The 18,668-nt window shown below is 38.8% G+C and overlaps 1 protein-coding gene across 2 annotated transcripts in view; it reads left to right on the top strand.

Moving 5' to 3' along the window:
* mcf2la (mcf.2 cell line derived transforming sequence-like a) overlaps positions 1 to 18,668 on the top strand; it is an 82,828-nt gene that overhangs the window by 43,222 nt on the left and 20,938 nt on the right. For both annotated transcript variants that reach the window (XM_030068847.1, XM_030068837.1), the window contains exons 4-10: positions 3,313 to 3,403; positions 14,522 to 14,635; positions 14,735 to 14,851; positions 15,414 to 15,563; positions 16,759 to 16,883; positions 16,970 to 17,084; positions 17,335 to 17,454. In XM_030068847.1, the coding sequence (XP_029924707.1) occupies positions 3,313 to 3,403; positions 14,522 to 14,635; positions 14,735 to 14,851; positions 15,414 to 15,563; positions 16,759 to 16,883; positions 16,970 to 17,084; positions 17,335 to 17,454 (832 nt within the window). The remainder of the gene's footprint in view (positions 1 to 3,312; positions 3,404 to 14,521; positions 14,636 to 14,734; positions 14,852 to 15,413; positions 15,564 to 16,758; positions 16,884 to 16,969; positions 17,085 to 17,334; positions 17,455 to 18,668) is intronic.

Here is an 18,668-nt window from a genome sequence, read left to right as displayed (position 1 = left end):
TGATGACAGTGGTAGTATATTGTGTGCTGTTTGGAGTAGTAGTAATATATGCTGTTTTTTCTGAAGGAGAAAATCATTTCTACTTCAATATCTTGTCCAATATCTCTAAACTTTGTCACCGAATGACAAATTATCCAGTGTTTTTTATTTTATGTAATTTTTATTGCTATGAGTTGTGGAGTATTTATTTTATTTTATTTATTTTATTTATTTTATTTATTTTATTTATTTATTTATTATGCTGTGAGCTTTTTTGAATGTAGATGCATTTGTACTATATCTTTGCTTTATTGTTCTCTTCTGTATTTTCTCTCTTTTTTAATTTTTGTCTCTTCTTGGGTCAGTATGACTGTTTGATTACTTATTTATTGTGAAGCTGATCAATATTACATTGGCTGTCAATGGGAAGCCCTTAACCCGAGTTGACATTAATGAGACATAATGACCAAATGCCACATTGGTGTGCATCAACATGCTTTAGTTAGATTTTTCTGGGTTTCAATGGAGAATTTCACTGGTTTCAGAGGAAATACAATTTTGGACCAAACACTAAGTATTTTATTTTTATTTTATTTTTATGTTTTTTTTTTTGTTGTGTTTTTGTTTTGTTTTTTTGATTTTATTTATTTATTTTGTCAACTTTGGCATGTAAATGGGCAAATATAAACATTCTTGATATCAGCATAAAATTTCTATCAGTGGCTTCAGTCCAGTACTGATATCCACCTTCAGAAACTCACGTTGATCATTCATTTCATTTCATTCATTTTCTGATTTTTCTATAAGTAAGAATCAGGATGTTGTCTGAGCAAAAAACAAAAAATTAAATAGTGAACTCCTCAAATAAAAACAAAAACATATAATTTTCCTCCTTATCTGCTATTTCATCACCCTTTCTCTTCTCTCCTCCTTTATTTTCTTCTTCTCTCCCCCCTCCTTCTGTCCTGTCCTTCCTCCCTCTCCCCTCCTCTCCTTTTCTTTCACCTCTCCTTCAGCGCTGAGCACCGCACTCTCAATTGTGTGTGTGTGTGTGTGTGTGTGTGTGTGTGTGTGTATACAATCATGTCATGGCGGTGCTTCAGTGTATCAGGTTTTTTTTCTCCCCTCCAGCTCATCACCTTGCATATCCCGCCTCCCTGCCCCCTCCCTTTCCTCACACACCAGCCATGCACACCCAGCTGCCAGTCACCTGCTTCCTGAGCTCTGATTGGCCGTTGGCAAACAGCAAGATACAGGGCTTGGCTCTGACTGGTTGGGGATGGGAGGCGGGTGGTGGTGAAGGACAAGGAGGAGGGAGATGCTCTTTAAGGATTCGAACGCTCACCTATCTCCATCTCCAAACAGATGATTGTGAGCGCGGGCATGAAAATGGAGTGACGGCAGCATTGGAATAAGGAAAAAATCATGAAAAATGGCATGTTTCCTAATGGTAGCGATGGAATATTAAGGACGTGTTTTAGTTTTTCTTTTTTTTTCTTGGTTTTTGTCCCTGGAATAAGAAAGATCTTGGGGATTGGGCCAGCTTGATTCATGTGGTGTGAATGTTTTTTCCAGTAGGAATGGATTAAGGATTTACAGTCACAGCTTTCTCTGGGTAGTATAGAGCATGCATTTTCTTATTTGGTAGTGTGTTTGTGTGTGTGTGTGTGTGTGTTTGTGTGAATGAATGTGTTTGTGATGATTTGACAATTGGCTAATATTGATGCCCAGATGGAGCACCTCAGTGGTATGTTGTCTCTACTGTGCGTACGTGCGTGTGCATGTGTGTGCGTGTGTGTGCGTGTGTGTGTGTGTGTGTGTGTGTATTGTTCTGCAACATTTCGCATTCTTGGCTCCAATTGGCTGATTTTAAATGCATAAGTTCTAAAAATGTACAGTGTGTGTGACTGTGTTGTTGAGATTAATTTGCTTAATAAAGTCAATTTGTCCAGCAGGACCTTTTCAGGAGATGTACACACACACACAAACACACACAGACACACACACTCACACATAGTGCTTAATGAGGTTTCAACATATGGCGGTGCCTGTGGAATGAATGGCCATAAATGTTTGCATGCACGCACACACACACACAGAGACACACATACACACACACAAACACAGAGCCAGGGTTGCCATGGTAATCAAAAGGGTCTCTCACAAATCATGACATAGACAAACTGATGACAAATGCTTTCTGCACACACACACACACACATGCACACAAACACGCACAAATACAAATACCAGTACATTAGCACTTCTGTACTTGTGTGAGAAGACACCACTGACACTGAATCCACAGCCACTAATCCAAAATATTTCATCATTCAATTTTTTTCCCCTGTCTGTTTTACATACTTGTAAGGATTTCTCAACCTTTCAGACAAGTAAATATCAAGTTTGCCCTTGTAAATTTGTCGGTTTTTGTCAACGGCACTTTTTCTCGGATGAAAACGAGACAAAAACTAAACAAAATGAACCTTTATTGCCCAAAGCTATAATGAAATGTAAAGACATTTTGTTTATCAAGAGAAAATCCAGAGCATAAGACATCACAGCACTGGACACACTGATTGGTTGACAGGTGATATGGACCCCCAGATGGTGACACATTAGGTCATACATTTTGAAATGCTGTGGCCCCATACTGTGGCCCCACATTATAGACCCAGACTTATGCTGCGTTCATGTCCTCATCAGATTCATGGGATAATTCAGAAGCTCCCACTTCCTGGTTGATGGAAAAAAATAGCACTGCATTCATGTTCTTTTTAATGTGGACACAGAAAGGTTGCTGTCATTAGCTTGATAAGCTGATTAACTTACTAAGCTAATGACATGAAGGCTAGCTTTAATCAACAAGCTTGGGTTTCTCACTCTTCTGTTAACCCTTTGGAACCTGGACGGACGTCAGGCTTCCTGTGTTTAGCATGAGGCTGGATTGAAGCTGCGTTCAGGCACCTTTGACAAGCACTTAAAACAAGCACAGCTGAAAACAAAGCATACTTTACATGGATTTAGATAGACTTTATGTTTTAATTTTTTACCTGTGGCTCACTGGGGAATTATCAGAACAAACTTATCATCAGTCACAGAAAACTCTGTGAGCTGACATTTTGAAACATCACAACTTGTTCTTTCAATTCCTGCTATATCCACAATCCTGATTTACCAGGCTGGATTGTGGGACTTGGTATGGCGTTCATGTTCACTTGAATATATGATAAACTCAACACCACGCAAACTGGGCAATAAATCTGATGCACACACACACATATTTACAAGTGGTTACCCTGGTGATAACAGTGTGTGTGTCTCCCTCTGCAGTGTTGCATCAAGTGGAGTGGGCTTCATCTTGGTCATCGACAGACGACTGGACCGATGGGCCGCTGTCAAGGCCACCCTGCTCCGTATCGCAGTAAGACCCTGTGTGTGTGTGTGTGTGTGTGAGAGAGAGAGAGAGGAGAATCATTTTGCATATGTGTGTGCATCATTTGAAATTTAATATGTCCTAAGGCTAAAAACAGCAGTTTTGATGGTGATGAATGTGATTGGTTGGTGTGTAGCAAGTGAGAGAGGGCGAGCAAGGCTTGTCTTTGTTCATAAGTGTGTGAGACAAGTTTGTGTAACTGTCCCTGTACAGCTGTTCAAGTCATTTCACTCTCAACTCTACCATCTCCCTCTTCACTTATCTTAACATATTTTAACAAAATTCACAGTCAGTATTAAAACGTGAGTGTGTGTGTGTGTGCTTTTTTTTTTTCTTTTGTTATCAGTGCTAATGTTTTAAGTTGTGAGGAAAAAAAGTTAAAAACAGTGAGGTGATGTTGGAGTGGGTGGTGGAGTCCCAAGTTCACATGAACATGAATGGTTTGTGTGTTGGAGCAGCTGTACTGAATCAAAAGTGTGTTCACTCACAAGACCCTCTAGTACAGTGGTTTTCAAATGGGGTCTGGGGTCTTTCAGAGGGTCTTCAAGGATCTTCAAAATGAATAATAGTTTAATTTCACTGTAATTGAATTCACTGGAAATTGTTAGAATGCAGAAAATCATGAAGGACCCTGCATTACTGAAAAACAGATGGAAAAAGTACAAAAAAGAGCCTATATCCATATAATAACTCAACCATTTATTAATCAGCTATCATTAACAATCAATCAAATTCTTAAATGCTATTAAAATCAATTCCTTGATTTATGAAAGACTGGCATATTGCTGCATGCATTTCCTTGCACTGCGTGTGGACTGGCTTGGATCCTATTCTGGACTCCAAAACCTTCAACCTCCTTTCGTACAGAGTAAAGAGTTAAGCAGAGATGACATTTCACTTTGGTTTTCAACTAAAGTTTTGATGCGTAACTCATTAAGTTCTAATGAAGATTCCTATTTTTGTCTCCATGTCCTTATGGGCTCCTGCTTTTTGTGTTGTCCTCATAAAATCCCTGCTGTGATACGCGGCTAACCAGTTCTGCCAACATGTACACAAAGCTTTTCCAGGCCCCACGCATCTGTTAGGAGGATGCTCATCTCACATTATGCCATTTAACCTCGTAATTTATGCAAATATATGCTAATCTATGGTAATTGGACACTGATAAACATCAAGGATAATGGTTTGTCTATGGGATTTCCAATAAACCGGCCCCACAGTGACAGTACCTCATTTTGGGGCTATTTGCTTCAGTAATTGAATTCTACCAAATAAGTTTTTCATGTACACACACACACATACCCATACACACACACACACACAAACACTGAAACAGTCCCACCTGCATACTCAGATAATCCCAGCTAATCATAATGGACCATTCCAGTCCTGTTGTCCTGTTCCAGTCCATTTGGCCAGTCCGTGTCCTTGAAAGTGAGGCTGATGGACTGTTGATATTGCTAATAGCTGCTTAATCAGTCACTGTATTTTGATTTATTAGTATAGTATTTTGATTGTGAAGACATGAGCTAAAATATACAAAAGCAAATGCTGTAAAATGTTTACAGGCATGAACTATTGTTGTGTTATGTCTGAAATACTCTAAATTGATTCACAGCTAGGTTATGGATTTATTATCCTACATTATGGCAATGAAGTCCCCTATAGCTATTATCATTTGCATCCAAGTCTTACAAAATTGAGTAAATTTGTGGGGAAAATTTGAGTTTGAGAAAGAGACGAGATATTATTTGTTCAGTGAGATAAAATATTAGATGTAGGTTTACTGAACTGTCAGTTTAAAGGGACACTAGTCTTTGGATATGATTTTGATATGGATATGGTTTCTTCTATCTTTGACATATACCCAGAAAAATATCAATATTCAATACCATCAGTACCACGCTGCAAAAGTGACGGTATATTAAGGGGTATTAGAAGTAAAAGTAGTCTATTTGTGTTTGCGTATTTAATATAGAGGGGCTGTGTGTTGTCACTCTATTTACTAGTGAATACTATTTTTCCAATTTAGACTCAACTCAACAGGCAGACCTGATGGTTTTAGGTAGGTTAGCTAAATCAAAATGGCACTATGCTGGATAACACACATTTTAAAGGCAAATATTTAATGCCTCAGTGATGTTAAAAATGGAGCTTTCACCAGCCTCTCCAAACTCTTGATGTAGATCATGGTGAAGGTCCTTAAGGTGCTTTGTCAACTTTGATGTGTTGGTCCCCTTGATCAGCACTTTGTAGCATTGTTTGTGTGTTGGTCTGCTGACATCATTGGCCTTTCCATGTTCATAAGCAATATATGTGTGTGTATATATATATATATATATATATATATATATATATATCTTTTTTGACAAACTGTTCAGGGAGGCTCTGCATAACCTAACATGCTTAGCCAGCAATTTGTACTTCGGGTTACACTCCCAAAAGTGAAAGCAGTAATGTTAAGCTGTAAGAGTAATTTAACCTATTGACATATTTTTTATTTAGAGAAAACAGTACAGATTTCAAGATGATGTTGGAAAGAAGCATTGGAATGGTCCTTTTGACAACCCTAATGGCTTCCAAATTATTGTGGATATACAGGTTCAGACAAAAACTGAGGAACACTTGTGTAAAATAAATAAAAATGATGGACCTGCTGTCTGTTAGGGAACTTCCCTGTATGGTGCTGGAGTTTACATGACAACATTGAATGCAACACAGAGGCTATTTCAGGTGGTAAATGTAACCTAGCGATGGAGGACAAGCAAAATCTCAGGCTTGAGTCGAGTTTGGACAAAAATATGTGGCCCGATCCACATTCTATTCCAAAAGATTTCAGGTGCTTGTTCTTTGTTGTTTGCCAGAAGCTCTGAAAGCCCTCTTCCTGTTTTGTGCCATAAAGCAGTTAAGGGGGGTTTCTACCAAATCCAGCCTGGTGGTTCACACAGTGTACAGACAGGCAGAGGCAGGCAATCCTCTGTTTGTGGTAACTGTAATGTCCCAACATGACTTTCTGATGTTAAAATGCTACATGGAGGCTACTGTAGCACATGTATGGAAGTCCTGGCCATAACAGCAGTATCATAACAAACACAAAAGGTGCACAGTGCACACTGACAATATACAGTGAAGTCACATATAAGAAAGATAAAGGTGGAGCAATATGTTATTTAAAAATTACCAAAAATAAACAAATAAATAAAAAAATCCTTGTGAACCAGCAGGTTCACATCTAGACTCGACACAAAGAAAGCTCTTTATTGTAACAGTTTCCTAATCTTCAGAAAATGTATTTACAAGACAGAGGACAGATGAGATGGTGTAAACTCCATCCATTTGTATTGAAATTCTAAATTCTTTTTTTAAATTGTTCTTATTAAATGTTATTGTGATGGTCAAATATATGTACAATTCTGATAGCTCTCATCTATTGTATGCAAATGGGATTTGTATTTGGTTTGTGTCTATTTCCCGATACCACCACACAGTGGGTAATGTATGGAACCATAAGAGAAGGACAGAAAATCAAGTGAGGCTCCCACAAGACCCTTTATTTGTTTTAATTTACAGAGTATTGTATTTGTGTGAGTAGCGTGTGAGTGTGTGTGTAATAACCAGTGTGAATTTTGGCACAAGACTCCATGGTGAAAGCATGGCAGCATTATAACTTAACCCTAAGGCATAGAGAGCAGGTGGTGAGAGGAGTGTGTGTGTGTGTGTCACATGCCCTCCCTCTCACTCCCCTCAGTAAGATCCCTGATAGTAAATTTCCTCAGTGGGTGCGCTTCCTTTGCCCACCAGCCAATAATGTGCAGTCTTACTGGAGAGTGAAGGTCGTTCGTCTTCCCGCGAGACACTCTGCTCATCGAGGCTGTTCAAGGTCATCTGCTGCCATTTTCTGCAAAGATTAAAGGAGTGGGCAGTGTTGTCATGTAAAGGTTGGGAAAACCTCCAATGGGTAATCATCATGAAGCCAACATCCACCGATACTGACTAAATGCAATTAGATGTTAAGGAAAGACTTAATCTATGCCATCAGAAATCTATCATCATATTACAGATCAGTTTGCTACCATTTACTGATGTTGCCCAATTTTTGTGTTTATAAAATTTTCTTACAATTTTAACGTCACAGTTCATGACTTTCAGCTTAAGATTTCAGCTTTTTTGCAGTAAAATGGCCCCTTTGTGACAGAATTGTGAATCTCACAATTCTGAAAAAAAAAAAATAATAATAATAATAATGGGGGGAAAAAATCAATCCTATTTTCTCGTATTTCAGAGAAAATTGTTCCCCAGGTAATTATCTCATTAATTCAGAAAAATAGCAGATTTTTTTTTATGAAAACCTTTCTCAGAATTCTGAGATAAATATTTCATCATCTCCAGCCAGCCTGGTTGTTCCCTGGTTTTCTAAATTTCTGTAGCAGCCCAACAGTATCTTCACTCAAAGCTTCTCTTAAACTGCACATTCTGCACATAATCGTATTCAAATTTCAGATCAGTGGAGCAAGAGCTGGACAGAGAAAGTTCATTCAAAGCTTACCTTGTAGCTGAAAGTCTGCAGCTTCACCACACTTTTAATTTGAAGCTCAGTCCAAGAGGAGAATTGCAGAGTAAAATGTACCCCTCAATTCCATTTAAAAAAAAAAAAAAAGAAAGAAAGAAAAGAAAAGAGAAAAAAAGTTTAATTTCTGTGATCTGCCATTGGTAGGGAATGGCTTTGTGTGTTTACAAATGCAAAATGTTCTCGCTGCCCCCTAGTGGTCATCTGGTGCAGCTTTAACAATTAAAACTAGCTTTTTTGGTTGGCACTGGCACATTTACAAAAAATGATAATATTCACTTTCAGTGTCAAGTTTACAAATTCATTACTTTAAAATGGACAATGTACATTAATAAATGTAACAGGAATGTAGTGTAAATGAACCAGATTTTGCCATTTGGGCCACTTTCTGTCTTTCCATCTTTTGGGCAATTTGTTACATTACTAGAGTGAAAACAATATGCCGGATAATATTTTTACCTTCTGTGATAGTGTTACCACAAAAAACACATGTTTGGCTTTATTGCTACATGGCTGTATAGCTGACAAGGTGAAAAGTCATTTTTCATTTCATTTTAGCTGTAACATTTCAGCTATAAAGTTGATACATTGTCACAGATAGGATATCTTCCATATCCCAGGAGCAGTGATGTTCTTTTTAGAAGAGGGAGGGATGGAAAAGGGAGGGAGTTTAATTGTGTGCTGTGGAGGGATGTGTTCTCATAAGGTGGCTATCCAACTCCCAAGAGAACGATGGAGATGTCATTAGTGGACATGGAGGGTTTTTTCCCCCCTCCACCCATCCTTCCTTTTCCTCTACTGTCATTTTCCCCTCCCCTCACTCATTCACTCATCTCTCCATGCTCCCCCTGCTTTCTCTAAAAGAGTATAAATCACTTTGATCAAGGGACAATGTTATTCTAATCCTTATCATTTATTTATGTGTGCATTTTTTGAGAAGTGCGGGTGTGTGTGTGCATTTACATGTGTGTGTTGATCTGTCAGGGGAGGCACTGAGCAGCATGTGTGTATTGTCATGTTAATACAGGAGCACAGATGAAACCAAGACCTCGAAGGGGTTTTTCTTGTGATTTATGACTTCCAGGCATTGAAACACTAGAAATGAATTATCACCACTGTTTCATCTGTGGCCATGAATTTGACATAGAATTTCAGATATATTGCTTATGTTGAGTGATGCGTTATTGATGGATGAAGTATATGCTCAGTAAAAGCATTAAAGCATTATAGAGTGCTGATGTATACAGATATTATCTTTTGGTTTAAACAAAGATGTTTTTTTGTCCAATTCCATGAAGCCTTCATATTACCCAAGATAGCACAGAATCCAGTCTAACCATCTGCCCAGTTCTGTAATATGTGTATTTAAAGACATTGATATTATACATTTGATTTATATGTTTTTTTTTTTTTTTTTTTTAATTTTATTTTGTCAGGCGTGTCATGTTTACCACCATACATTTGCTCTACTTATTTAATTTAATTTAATTTAATTTATTTATTATTTTGTCAGTGATGTTAAATTTACCACCATACATTTGCTCTACTTTATTTGCTCTCTATTTTATTTTATTTTGTTTTATTTTATTTTGTCATCCGTGTTATGTTTATGTGTGTGTTATTTTATTTTATTATTTTTCTTTGCCCCATTACTTGCTGCTGAAATGACCCAGTTTTTCATCAAATCTAACCTGTTCAACACGCTGTCTATTCATGTGGAAATTAGAATGGAAACACATGTAGGTGTAACATATTTGCTTTATTGTTATGTATATCCCGTAGAAAACAGGTTGTATCCGTTTTGCTGGATCCATGTTTTTCACATGTCGAGCAAATGACATGCATCAAACATCATAGAGCATATTCCAGTGCGTGCAGCTCATGCAACAGCGTTTTGATGTGAAACCTCATTGTCATTCTGTCGACATTACAATACAACAGACTGTGTGTTTCAGGCAAAAACATCTGACAGGGCATGAAAGCATCAGCAATGTTTGAAGACTCCTCTATGCAAAAATCACTTACCCTCACACACTCTCTCTCTCTCTCTCTCTCTCTCTCTCTCTCTCCCTCTCCCTCTCCCTCTCCCTCTCTCTCTCTCTCTCTCTCTCAAACGTGTTCCCTCTCTCTCTCTGTTCCAAGGAGCATGGTCTCCATGGCAACCCATGCAGGCATTTATGATGATGATGGTGTGTGTGTGTGTGTGCCTGCACTACCTGTGTTAGTGAGTGAAGGTCTCATGCTAATAGAGATGACTTACATCCAATCCATTCTATTTTTACTACACTCAACACAACACTCTTTGTGAGCTGTGTCATTATGAGGTATTCCCTCAGATTGTGAGTAATATCAGCTTGGTTACCATGGCGACAGATGCAGTCAAATCGACAGCACCGTTTTGTAGTCAGCGGCAAAGATCAGTATGTTGCAGATGTTGTTACTCTGGTTTCTGTGCTTGAGGTATGTAGCAACTGGTGATGGCACAATATGTTAATTAGTAAAAATACTAGAACCTCCAGAAAAACGCAATTATGCGATTGCATGAATTCCCGCATAAATCACCCAAATGTCGCTGATTATGCGGGGGTCAGTTATTTTCCAAAAGGGTGCATAATCCCCGCAATAATCGCAAATTCCCATGGAAAATATGCAAAATATGCAGGTCTCGCTTGATTTCACAATTTCTGCATTTTTCCGCATAAAATAAGAAAAATATAACTAAAATAAATAAATGGAGTTCTGATGTTAATTTATATGTGACGCCCGGCCCGACATCATCAGCTCACGCATTCACAACACAAGACAACACAACACAACAACGAGCTAATGGAAGAACGGCGCCCACAGGAGAGAGAAAAGATGATATTGCACTGAACAGGGTTCTATCGCAATTTATACCTCAGCAGGAAGCATGTTTTATTTTTGACAAATTTGTGATTGAGGAATGTTTAAGCCATGCTTAAGTTGATAAAATAAAATAAATTAAACATTACCAGCACTTTCTGTGATGTAGCTTGCTTCTAGTATGCCTGTTTATCATAGGATATCTTTAAAATTGGTCTTTTTCATTCAGTAGTAGCCTAGTAACAGGGTGTGGGAGAAGAATCACCTTTTTCCAGTTCCCGCATATTTCACCTCTTTTCACAACTATTCACATACTTCGCAACTTCCTGCAATTTCACCGCATAAAATGACATGAAAACCCTGCATATTTAATCACATAATCAAGGATTTTAGCCTGCGGAATCAAGGATTTTAGTCCACATAATCAAGGATTTTTGGCCGCGTGAAATGAAGACCCTTTAGAATATGTGCTTATTCGACGTTATTCTACCTTTCTGTCAGTTGAGTTGTGTTTACATCAAATACAAAGTGAATTTTCACCTTGCAGACTCGAGCAAATATGGTTGTGAATTCTCATGTGAATACACGAAAGATGTGAATTTTGCATATTTGCGTCATTGATAACTCATAAATTTGTGTCGCCCATCAAGTCTTTGCATTGACTTTTGCATCATGTTTAGTCTGAGCACACAATAAGCACCTTTAACCAGAAAAAATATCATCATGCTGAACGCGTTTTCCATTATCTGGCAATTAATTACAGTAACAGACTTCATTAGATGTTTGGCTCATCTGGGGGGACCTTTCATTACAATTTTATGTCCCAAAATTATCCGTTAAAGCAGTGCACTTGCCTGAAGCTAAATGCACATGGATATTGTGCAAACGCAGAACTTAAATGAAGAGAGTAATGGCCATTGCTGTATTTGCTGTGGTAATTTGACTCCTACAGAATCAAATGGATTATACTTGTTTGCTGTGGTAACAAGTTAGTAGGACGGTAAAGTGTGTCACATAACTGTGCAGATATGTTGTACTGTGGCTGCAGCTTCAAAGCAAAAATTCCATTTCATTCTGTGCGTCCTGTTGTGTCACACAAGGTTAGCATGATTTCAATGGCCAATTCCCAGCCATTTAAATTTTAATGTAAAGTCAAATCAGCAGCTCCTAATTAGGTCGATGTCTACTTGTAAAGTTGAGAATCATTGGTATAGGTGCATTAAAAGCTGTCCAAGCAAGACAAAAGCAATGCAAGTTGCAACATACACTCCAACGAAATTTCAAGGGGAAGGAATACAACCAAGGACTTTAACTCAGCAAATCTAATTCACCATCTAAAAGTTCGACACATTGCCCAATGCAATGAGGTCATGAAAACCACAGCAGCTAACAGCAACAGAAAGCTAACATTTAATGCCAGATTCAGCCCAAGCAAACTGGAGCTATGGAGAGAGGACAAAAGTACTGGATGTTAATAAAAGTTTGCCCTCATATCTATGTGTCCAGTGGCTTTGTAATCAACAGATTTATTTGCTTCATTTAAAATTAAAAAAAAAAAAAAAAAATGACATTTTTAGTTATATGTGAGCTGTGAATTACAGATTGTCTATGAATCTATAATCACTGCAAAGTCATCTTAAGTGCATTATGTATTTACTAGAGAAAAATAGTTAAATAGATAGACAGAGAGTCAGCATTTGCCTATTGTTGTGACTGAAAAATCAGCTATTGTATTGGCCCAGATTTTCCTTATTGGTGCATCCCAAATACTGTCAGCAAGATCCAGTCAACATCTGCAAACAAGCAAACCTAGCAGGTCAGCATCATCAGTCAGACCTTTCACTGTACGCATTCTTAAATGCTGCAAACTAGGTTAAAGCAGCTTTAGTGGAAAAGAAAAGTGTGTTAATTTTAAACGGCTAATGTACCATGTCATAGATTGTTACTGCATTCAATTTCTGCAAGCACAAAGTTGTTTTTATATGAACTAATAGGTTTTATAAAACAATGTGACTGAATCAAAGAGTTGATGGTGCATCTCACCTCACCTGTATTGGTCTTTTACATATTAAGGATACAGCCTGGGTGGTCAACATGTTTATGGCAAGCCTGAGGTTAGCTGTTTCCCTGTGTTTTATTTGCAGTCCTGCTCTCCTTTTTGTCCTAAGTGAAGAACAGCCCCCTTGAAAACTAAACCCCTGACTGACTCAACTGGAACCAATTTAGTACCTTCTGATTGAGCAAACAAATGACTCTGTCACACAATAAAGAGTCCATTTAAGGGTCCATTTAAGGCCTTAGTTGATCCTTGAATGTAAATCAGTGTGTCCTTTATGGTGAACCTCACTTCCCATATGGGTTAGGACTCAGCCTTTGTTGTTCTCATGAATCTTTTCTCAAACAATGGAGGAAAAGAATAAAATACAAACCTGAACAAATAAAGACAAAGTTCCTCTGGTCTAAGGCAGTCAAAAACTGTAGCTATTTTTAAATTGTAAAAAACCTGCTTGTCTGACACAACAATAGGTCACATCAGAAAAACAGTTCATTTAAGTGCATTGTTTCTTGTTATACAGTTAAACCCCTATCATTAATATCACTTAACCAATTTGCTAGATCCTCCAGTTCTTTTCTTAATTCCTCAGCTGGGCCTCTGTATTTCCAGTATACCTGTGATCTTTTTTTATGTTGTAGTTTTTCCTCAGATTGCCAATCAAGGATGTAATATACTGCCTAACCACCAGGATCTGCTTTTCTGCCCAATTTCTTAAGCTTAGAAACACTCTCTCTTCCTGTCTCGGATGTTGTCACCATTTTCTGTTGCATTCTGTACGCTTTCAAAATGTTTCAGGCTTTATTTATGGTGGTGTTTGGATTTCATGTGCTTGTCCCACACTTCTGAGATTGCCGCTGGCTCTATGTGTGGCTCAAGTGTGTGTTTATGTGTGCATGTATGTCACCCCACATCGATTTATAGTCCCTAACAGGGTAGAGCAATTCACCCAGAGCTTTCTAAAGTGCCCTGACCAATTTAGCCGTATGACTCAATGGCTTCTCCGGCTGTTGTTTGTGTAAGGGCAGTTTTTACACTTTTAACCTGTAGAAGTGGAGAAATACTGCTGGCTCTTGTCTCTTGTCTTTATTTTTTCATGTGGCTTCTTTTACTTCAGATGGAGAATCCTGACCTTCCTGTGTGAACATGCTGTTTTAGACTTGTAGCACTGTACTTGATGAAAAGATTTATTTCAACATGAGTTTAGATACCTATTCACACCATTATAGAAACCTTTCTTTTTTTGAATTTTGCAGGGTCTGGTATCACTTATATGCAATACAATAACTAGTCGGTGTTGTCCAAGTGTCCTGCTCAAAATCATTCTTAAAGAGTAACTAAATGCCAAACCCAAATCTGTATGAAGGCTGACCTCTAGTGGTGAAAAGTAGGGTGCCTGGTCTTTCGTGGCAGGTGATGTCACCGCCTGTTCTCTGTGGGTCTGACTGTGAGTCATTTTAGTGAAAGTATATATAAGCCTTGTATTCAAATATTTTTTGACCATGAATGGGAGTGAATCTAGTTAAGTTACCCTTGTTTTCTATTCATTGCTCAGCCTTTTCTGTCACTGGGAGATAATTTCTGCAGAAGAAGATCATCTTCATGTAAACCTAATTCATCTCGGTCTGTGTGTCTCTCTCAGGGCTCATTTCCAGGGAACTTACACTTGGTTCTGGTGTTGCGTCCCACTACATTGCTCCAGCGGACTCTGTCGGACTTCCTCTTCAAGTTCAACAAGGATGAGTTTAAAATGAAGGTATAGTATCTCCTACCCTATGTTTTTGGGAGTCAGTGTCTTTTTGTGATAATGACAAAATATGAGCGATCACGTGTTGCCTTGCTGTGTGTCGACCAGGTGGTGATGCTGAGTTCGGTGACTGAGCTCCATGCCTACATCGACCCAGCACAACTGACCACAGAGCTGGGGGGCACGCAGGAGTACTGCCATGACACCTGGATCTCACACCGCACTGTGTGTACACACACTTTATCTCCTTTTGGTACACATTCTGTACACCCCATACATTTAGCTTGTACTGCAGAATATGTTGATACATCACAATCAGGATGGCAAATTAGCAACTGCCAAATGCAGGTTAATATTTGCAGTGGTGGATAGATTATTTTAGTCCACCAGACAGTGTTGGTTAAATAAAAATGACTATGGTGTGAAAACAGCAAGGATTATTTAATGAAAAGCGATGGAAGGCTGAGAGGGGAGAACAAAATATGAGTGTTGGGTTTGCTTTGCCAAATTTATGTCTCAGTTATGGGGCAGTTAAATTAATTTCTCATGGGGACAAATAGCTTAAGACTGGAAGCAAGCAACCCTTTGAAACCTGAGAGAATTCACTCAACTTCTTTCAAAAACATGGGGAAAAAAGACGATAAACAAATTAGCAAAAAAACTCTCCACTGCAGTAAAACAAATTGAATGACTCTGTACTCCTGCATCTGTAACTGTACTATATGTCTATGTGCTTTCACCAGTTTGTGTACGTGTGTATTAATGTGTGTGTTTATGTCTTCCTCAGGCCATCGAGGCATTCGCCCTCATGGTGAAGACCACAGCACAGACCCTGCAGGCGTTTGGCACTGAGCTTGCAGAGACCGAATTGCCCAACGATGCCGAGGCCACCACCAACCTGCTGCACACACACACCTTGAAGAAGGATCACATGAAGGTTAGAAGATGCTTTTCTGTGTTCCTCAGGCAATTAAACCTCCCACTTTCTCCTGTTTCTCTCTCACACACACACTAGGAGATGCATGCAACTAATGTTATGTCTCTCAAATGTGGTACTTTTTATTACCTTGGTTGGAAATAAAAATCCCTCAGATCTTTTTGAATATCAAAATAGGAAAAATTAAGGTTAAAACAAAAGTGTGTGTTTATGTCTTCCTCTTGATAGTCAAGTATGCATCCTATTATAGCATAATACATAGCCTGAACAAGGTTCATTTGCTTCCAGCTGAAATCATTTCTTGTTAGTGTAATCAGATGCACTGGTGGCACCAAATGGCTACAAGATTTAACTTTGAGTTTTTATGTAGCAAGGCATCAGTAAACTGCTCACAGCATGTGCATGTTTACTAATCTGGTCAGTCTGTGATCACCAAAAGATTGACAGCCAAGAGATCTAAATGTCTTCCTTTGAGGTTACTTCATAAGTTTTATTCCTATATAAGGTGCTCATGAAATGTACAGTTTGCATTTCCAATTCAAGTTCCTGCCAGTGTACATACACTGGAGAGTTTTATGATGTTGCATGAATCTGTTTGAAGATTACTGCAGTTTTAAGTGAAGCCATGCTCCACTTTAGCCACGAAGTGTGAAAAAATATGAAAAAATCCATCCCTCCTTGAGATATCCTGCTAACAAACAAAGAAACAGAATGGGGCAAAAATGTAACCCCTGTCCAACTTTATTGGCAGAGGTAAAAACATTGAAACAAGGCAGAATAAAGCAGCCCACACGGAGTCAAGGGTCAAAATTCTTTGAAAGTTCAACATCGTGTTAATTTGCCTTATTTTTTTTAATAAGGCCTTAAATTAATGGCATGTGTTAACTTTGACAGCCCTTGTTTGAAAATGGGGTGACAATGTATAAAACTGGTTGTAATTCCTAAAAGTTTAATGCCATATTTTTGTTCAGCCCCTTAAAATAAAGCTGAAAGTCTGCACTTCAATCATGTCTTGATTACTCCATTTCAAATCCACTGTTGTGCTGTACAAGGGCAAAATTATGACTATTGTGTCACTGTCCAAATACTTATGGACCTGACTGTAGATAGTTTTCTTCTCTTGTCTCTTGTTTCTTTCGATCTTCCGTTGTTACAGCCTTACCTTCTAAAAAACATCATTGTGTGTTGTTTTCAGGAGGACCTGCAGGTGGCGTTGTCTCAGGGAGGGAGACTGTTGGGGTGTATCAACGAACCTTTGCAGGAGGACCCTGATTACAGCATGAGCCATGACGAGCTGGAAAACCTGGCCACCGTACAGAGGTAGAGATGAGGAAACACATGACATGATAAAGACGCCATGGCTGAATACATGACTGAACCCTCTCTCCTCTCCCGCTCCCTCGCAGACTCCTGGGTCAGCTGGATGAGACGGAGACGGCGTTCGACGATTTCTGGGAGCGCCACCGCACCAAGCTTGAACAGTGCCTGCAGCTCCGCCATTTTGAACAGCACTTCCGTGAAGTGAGTGGAATCAAAGGGAAGGAAATGTAGTTTTTGAACAGTTAGATAAATAGCACTACATTACAAACCAGTGGATTAGGTGTGTTAATGACATTAATTAGCCAGCATGCACAACACCAGGACCGCGGCTCTGTTAGAACCTTAACTACTGTCATTACTGCCACCTGCTGGTCATGTAGGCGCGGCTGCTGTGGAAGAAAGGTCTATGGCATAGCTGCTATAAGCAAGAATATGTATGTTTTGTGTGTAGGTGCGTGCCCAGCTGGATGTGATGTTGGAGCGGTTGTGTGGTTTCTCTGAGGTCAGCATAAGCCCCGCCCACGCTGACCACGTCCTCCGAGAGCTCAGCAGCCATGAGGAGAAGGCCTGTGTAAGTAAAGTTATTCATATACCATCAATATGAATAAATATGAATATTCACATTGATGGTAATCTCATTTTACAAACCTTCACTACTAAGTTTGTCTCAGTAAATTTCTGTTGATGCCCTAATAAGTTGTATGAAAGTGTGCTATTAAAAATATACATATATATATATATTTCTGTAACAATAATATTGGACATGTATACCTAACCCCCCCCCACCCACCCACACACACACACACACACACACACACACACACACACACACTCATACTCATGATCCTATTGCAGTTGTGAGTAAAAACACATGCTCAGCATTTGTCTTTGCTGCATCCTGAAGCCATATTTCTAATGATGTAATCTGTGTGATGTCCTGCCCCTCCCACATGTACTGGGATGTGCTGGATGAGTGGGGGTGGTACGTGGTAGTTAGACTGATAGATATATATATATATATATATATAGCTACTTCAGTCTGAGAAGGTGACTGGTGGAGTGCATCCCTGCACGTCTTTACACTTACTGTACATATGGATGGCCCTCTATGGACTTGTCTATGTCTATAACTGTTAAACTGTGAAAGCATTTTCATTTCATTTTTTTTATTCATGACACTAAACGTGTTTCCGTATGCAAAAATATATTTAAAAAAATTGTTTGTACTTTGGTTCTTGAGTCTTGGGCTTGTTAGCATTGCTGTTCATCATTTTAATGTTCTTACAGGAGTAATGCACCCAGTACAATATTTTAGTGGGCCTTTAATGGAAATTCCTTTATCTAGCGCTAGCTAGTTAGCAGTGGCATGCCATTGGTCCAATGGACTGTTATCCTGAAAAGAAACACACACTGCTCTGAAAATACACACTGTGGAGTAGAGTGACTGCGGGCCAAGTTTTGCATCCCTGCTAAGAAATGCCTCCACCCTGTTTATCCTAACCTTAACCTGAGGAAACCCCGGCCTAAACTTAACAACATTTTTGGTGTTGACATTTTTCAGACTGTTTGGGGTTTTGGAATAATGGGCATTTGTTTTTTGGGATAAGAAGCTGTTGGACTAATGGGCCTTTGGTCTAATGGGACATGTGTCAGACTATTGGGGTTTCAGAATAAATAGCAATGGGCAGAAGAATATAAAAAATACTCAATGCAATAACCAATATCAGCTTAAAATGTTAAGGGTTTCTTTTAAGTGCTGTACACATTTGTGCAGTATGTGTTTGT

The sequence above is a fragment of the Myripristis murdjan genome, chromosome 2, assembly GCF_902150065.1.
Source record: "Myripristis murdjan chromosome 2, fMyrMur1.1, whole genome shotgun sequence".
In the NCBI taxonomy this organism is placed as follows: Eukaryota; Metazoa; Chordata; class Actinopteri; order Holocentriformes; family Holocentridae; genus Myripristis; species Myripristis murdjan.
Note: the sequence above shows the minus strand (reverse complement) of the source record. Positions and strands in the feature narration are given on the sequence as shown.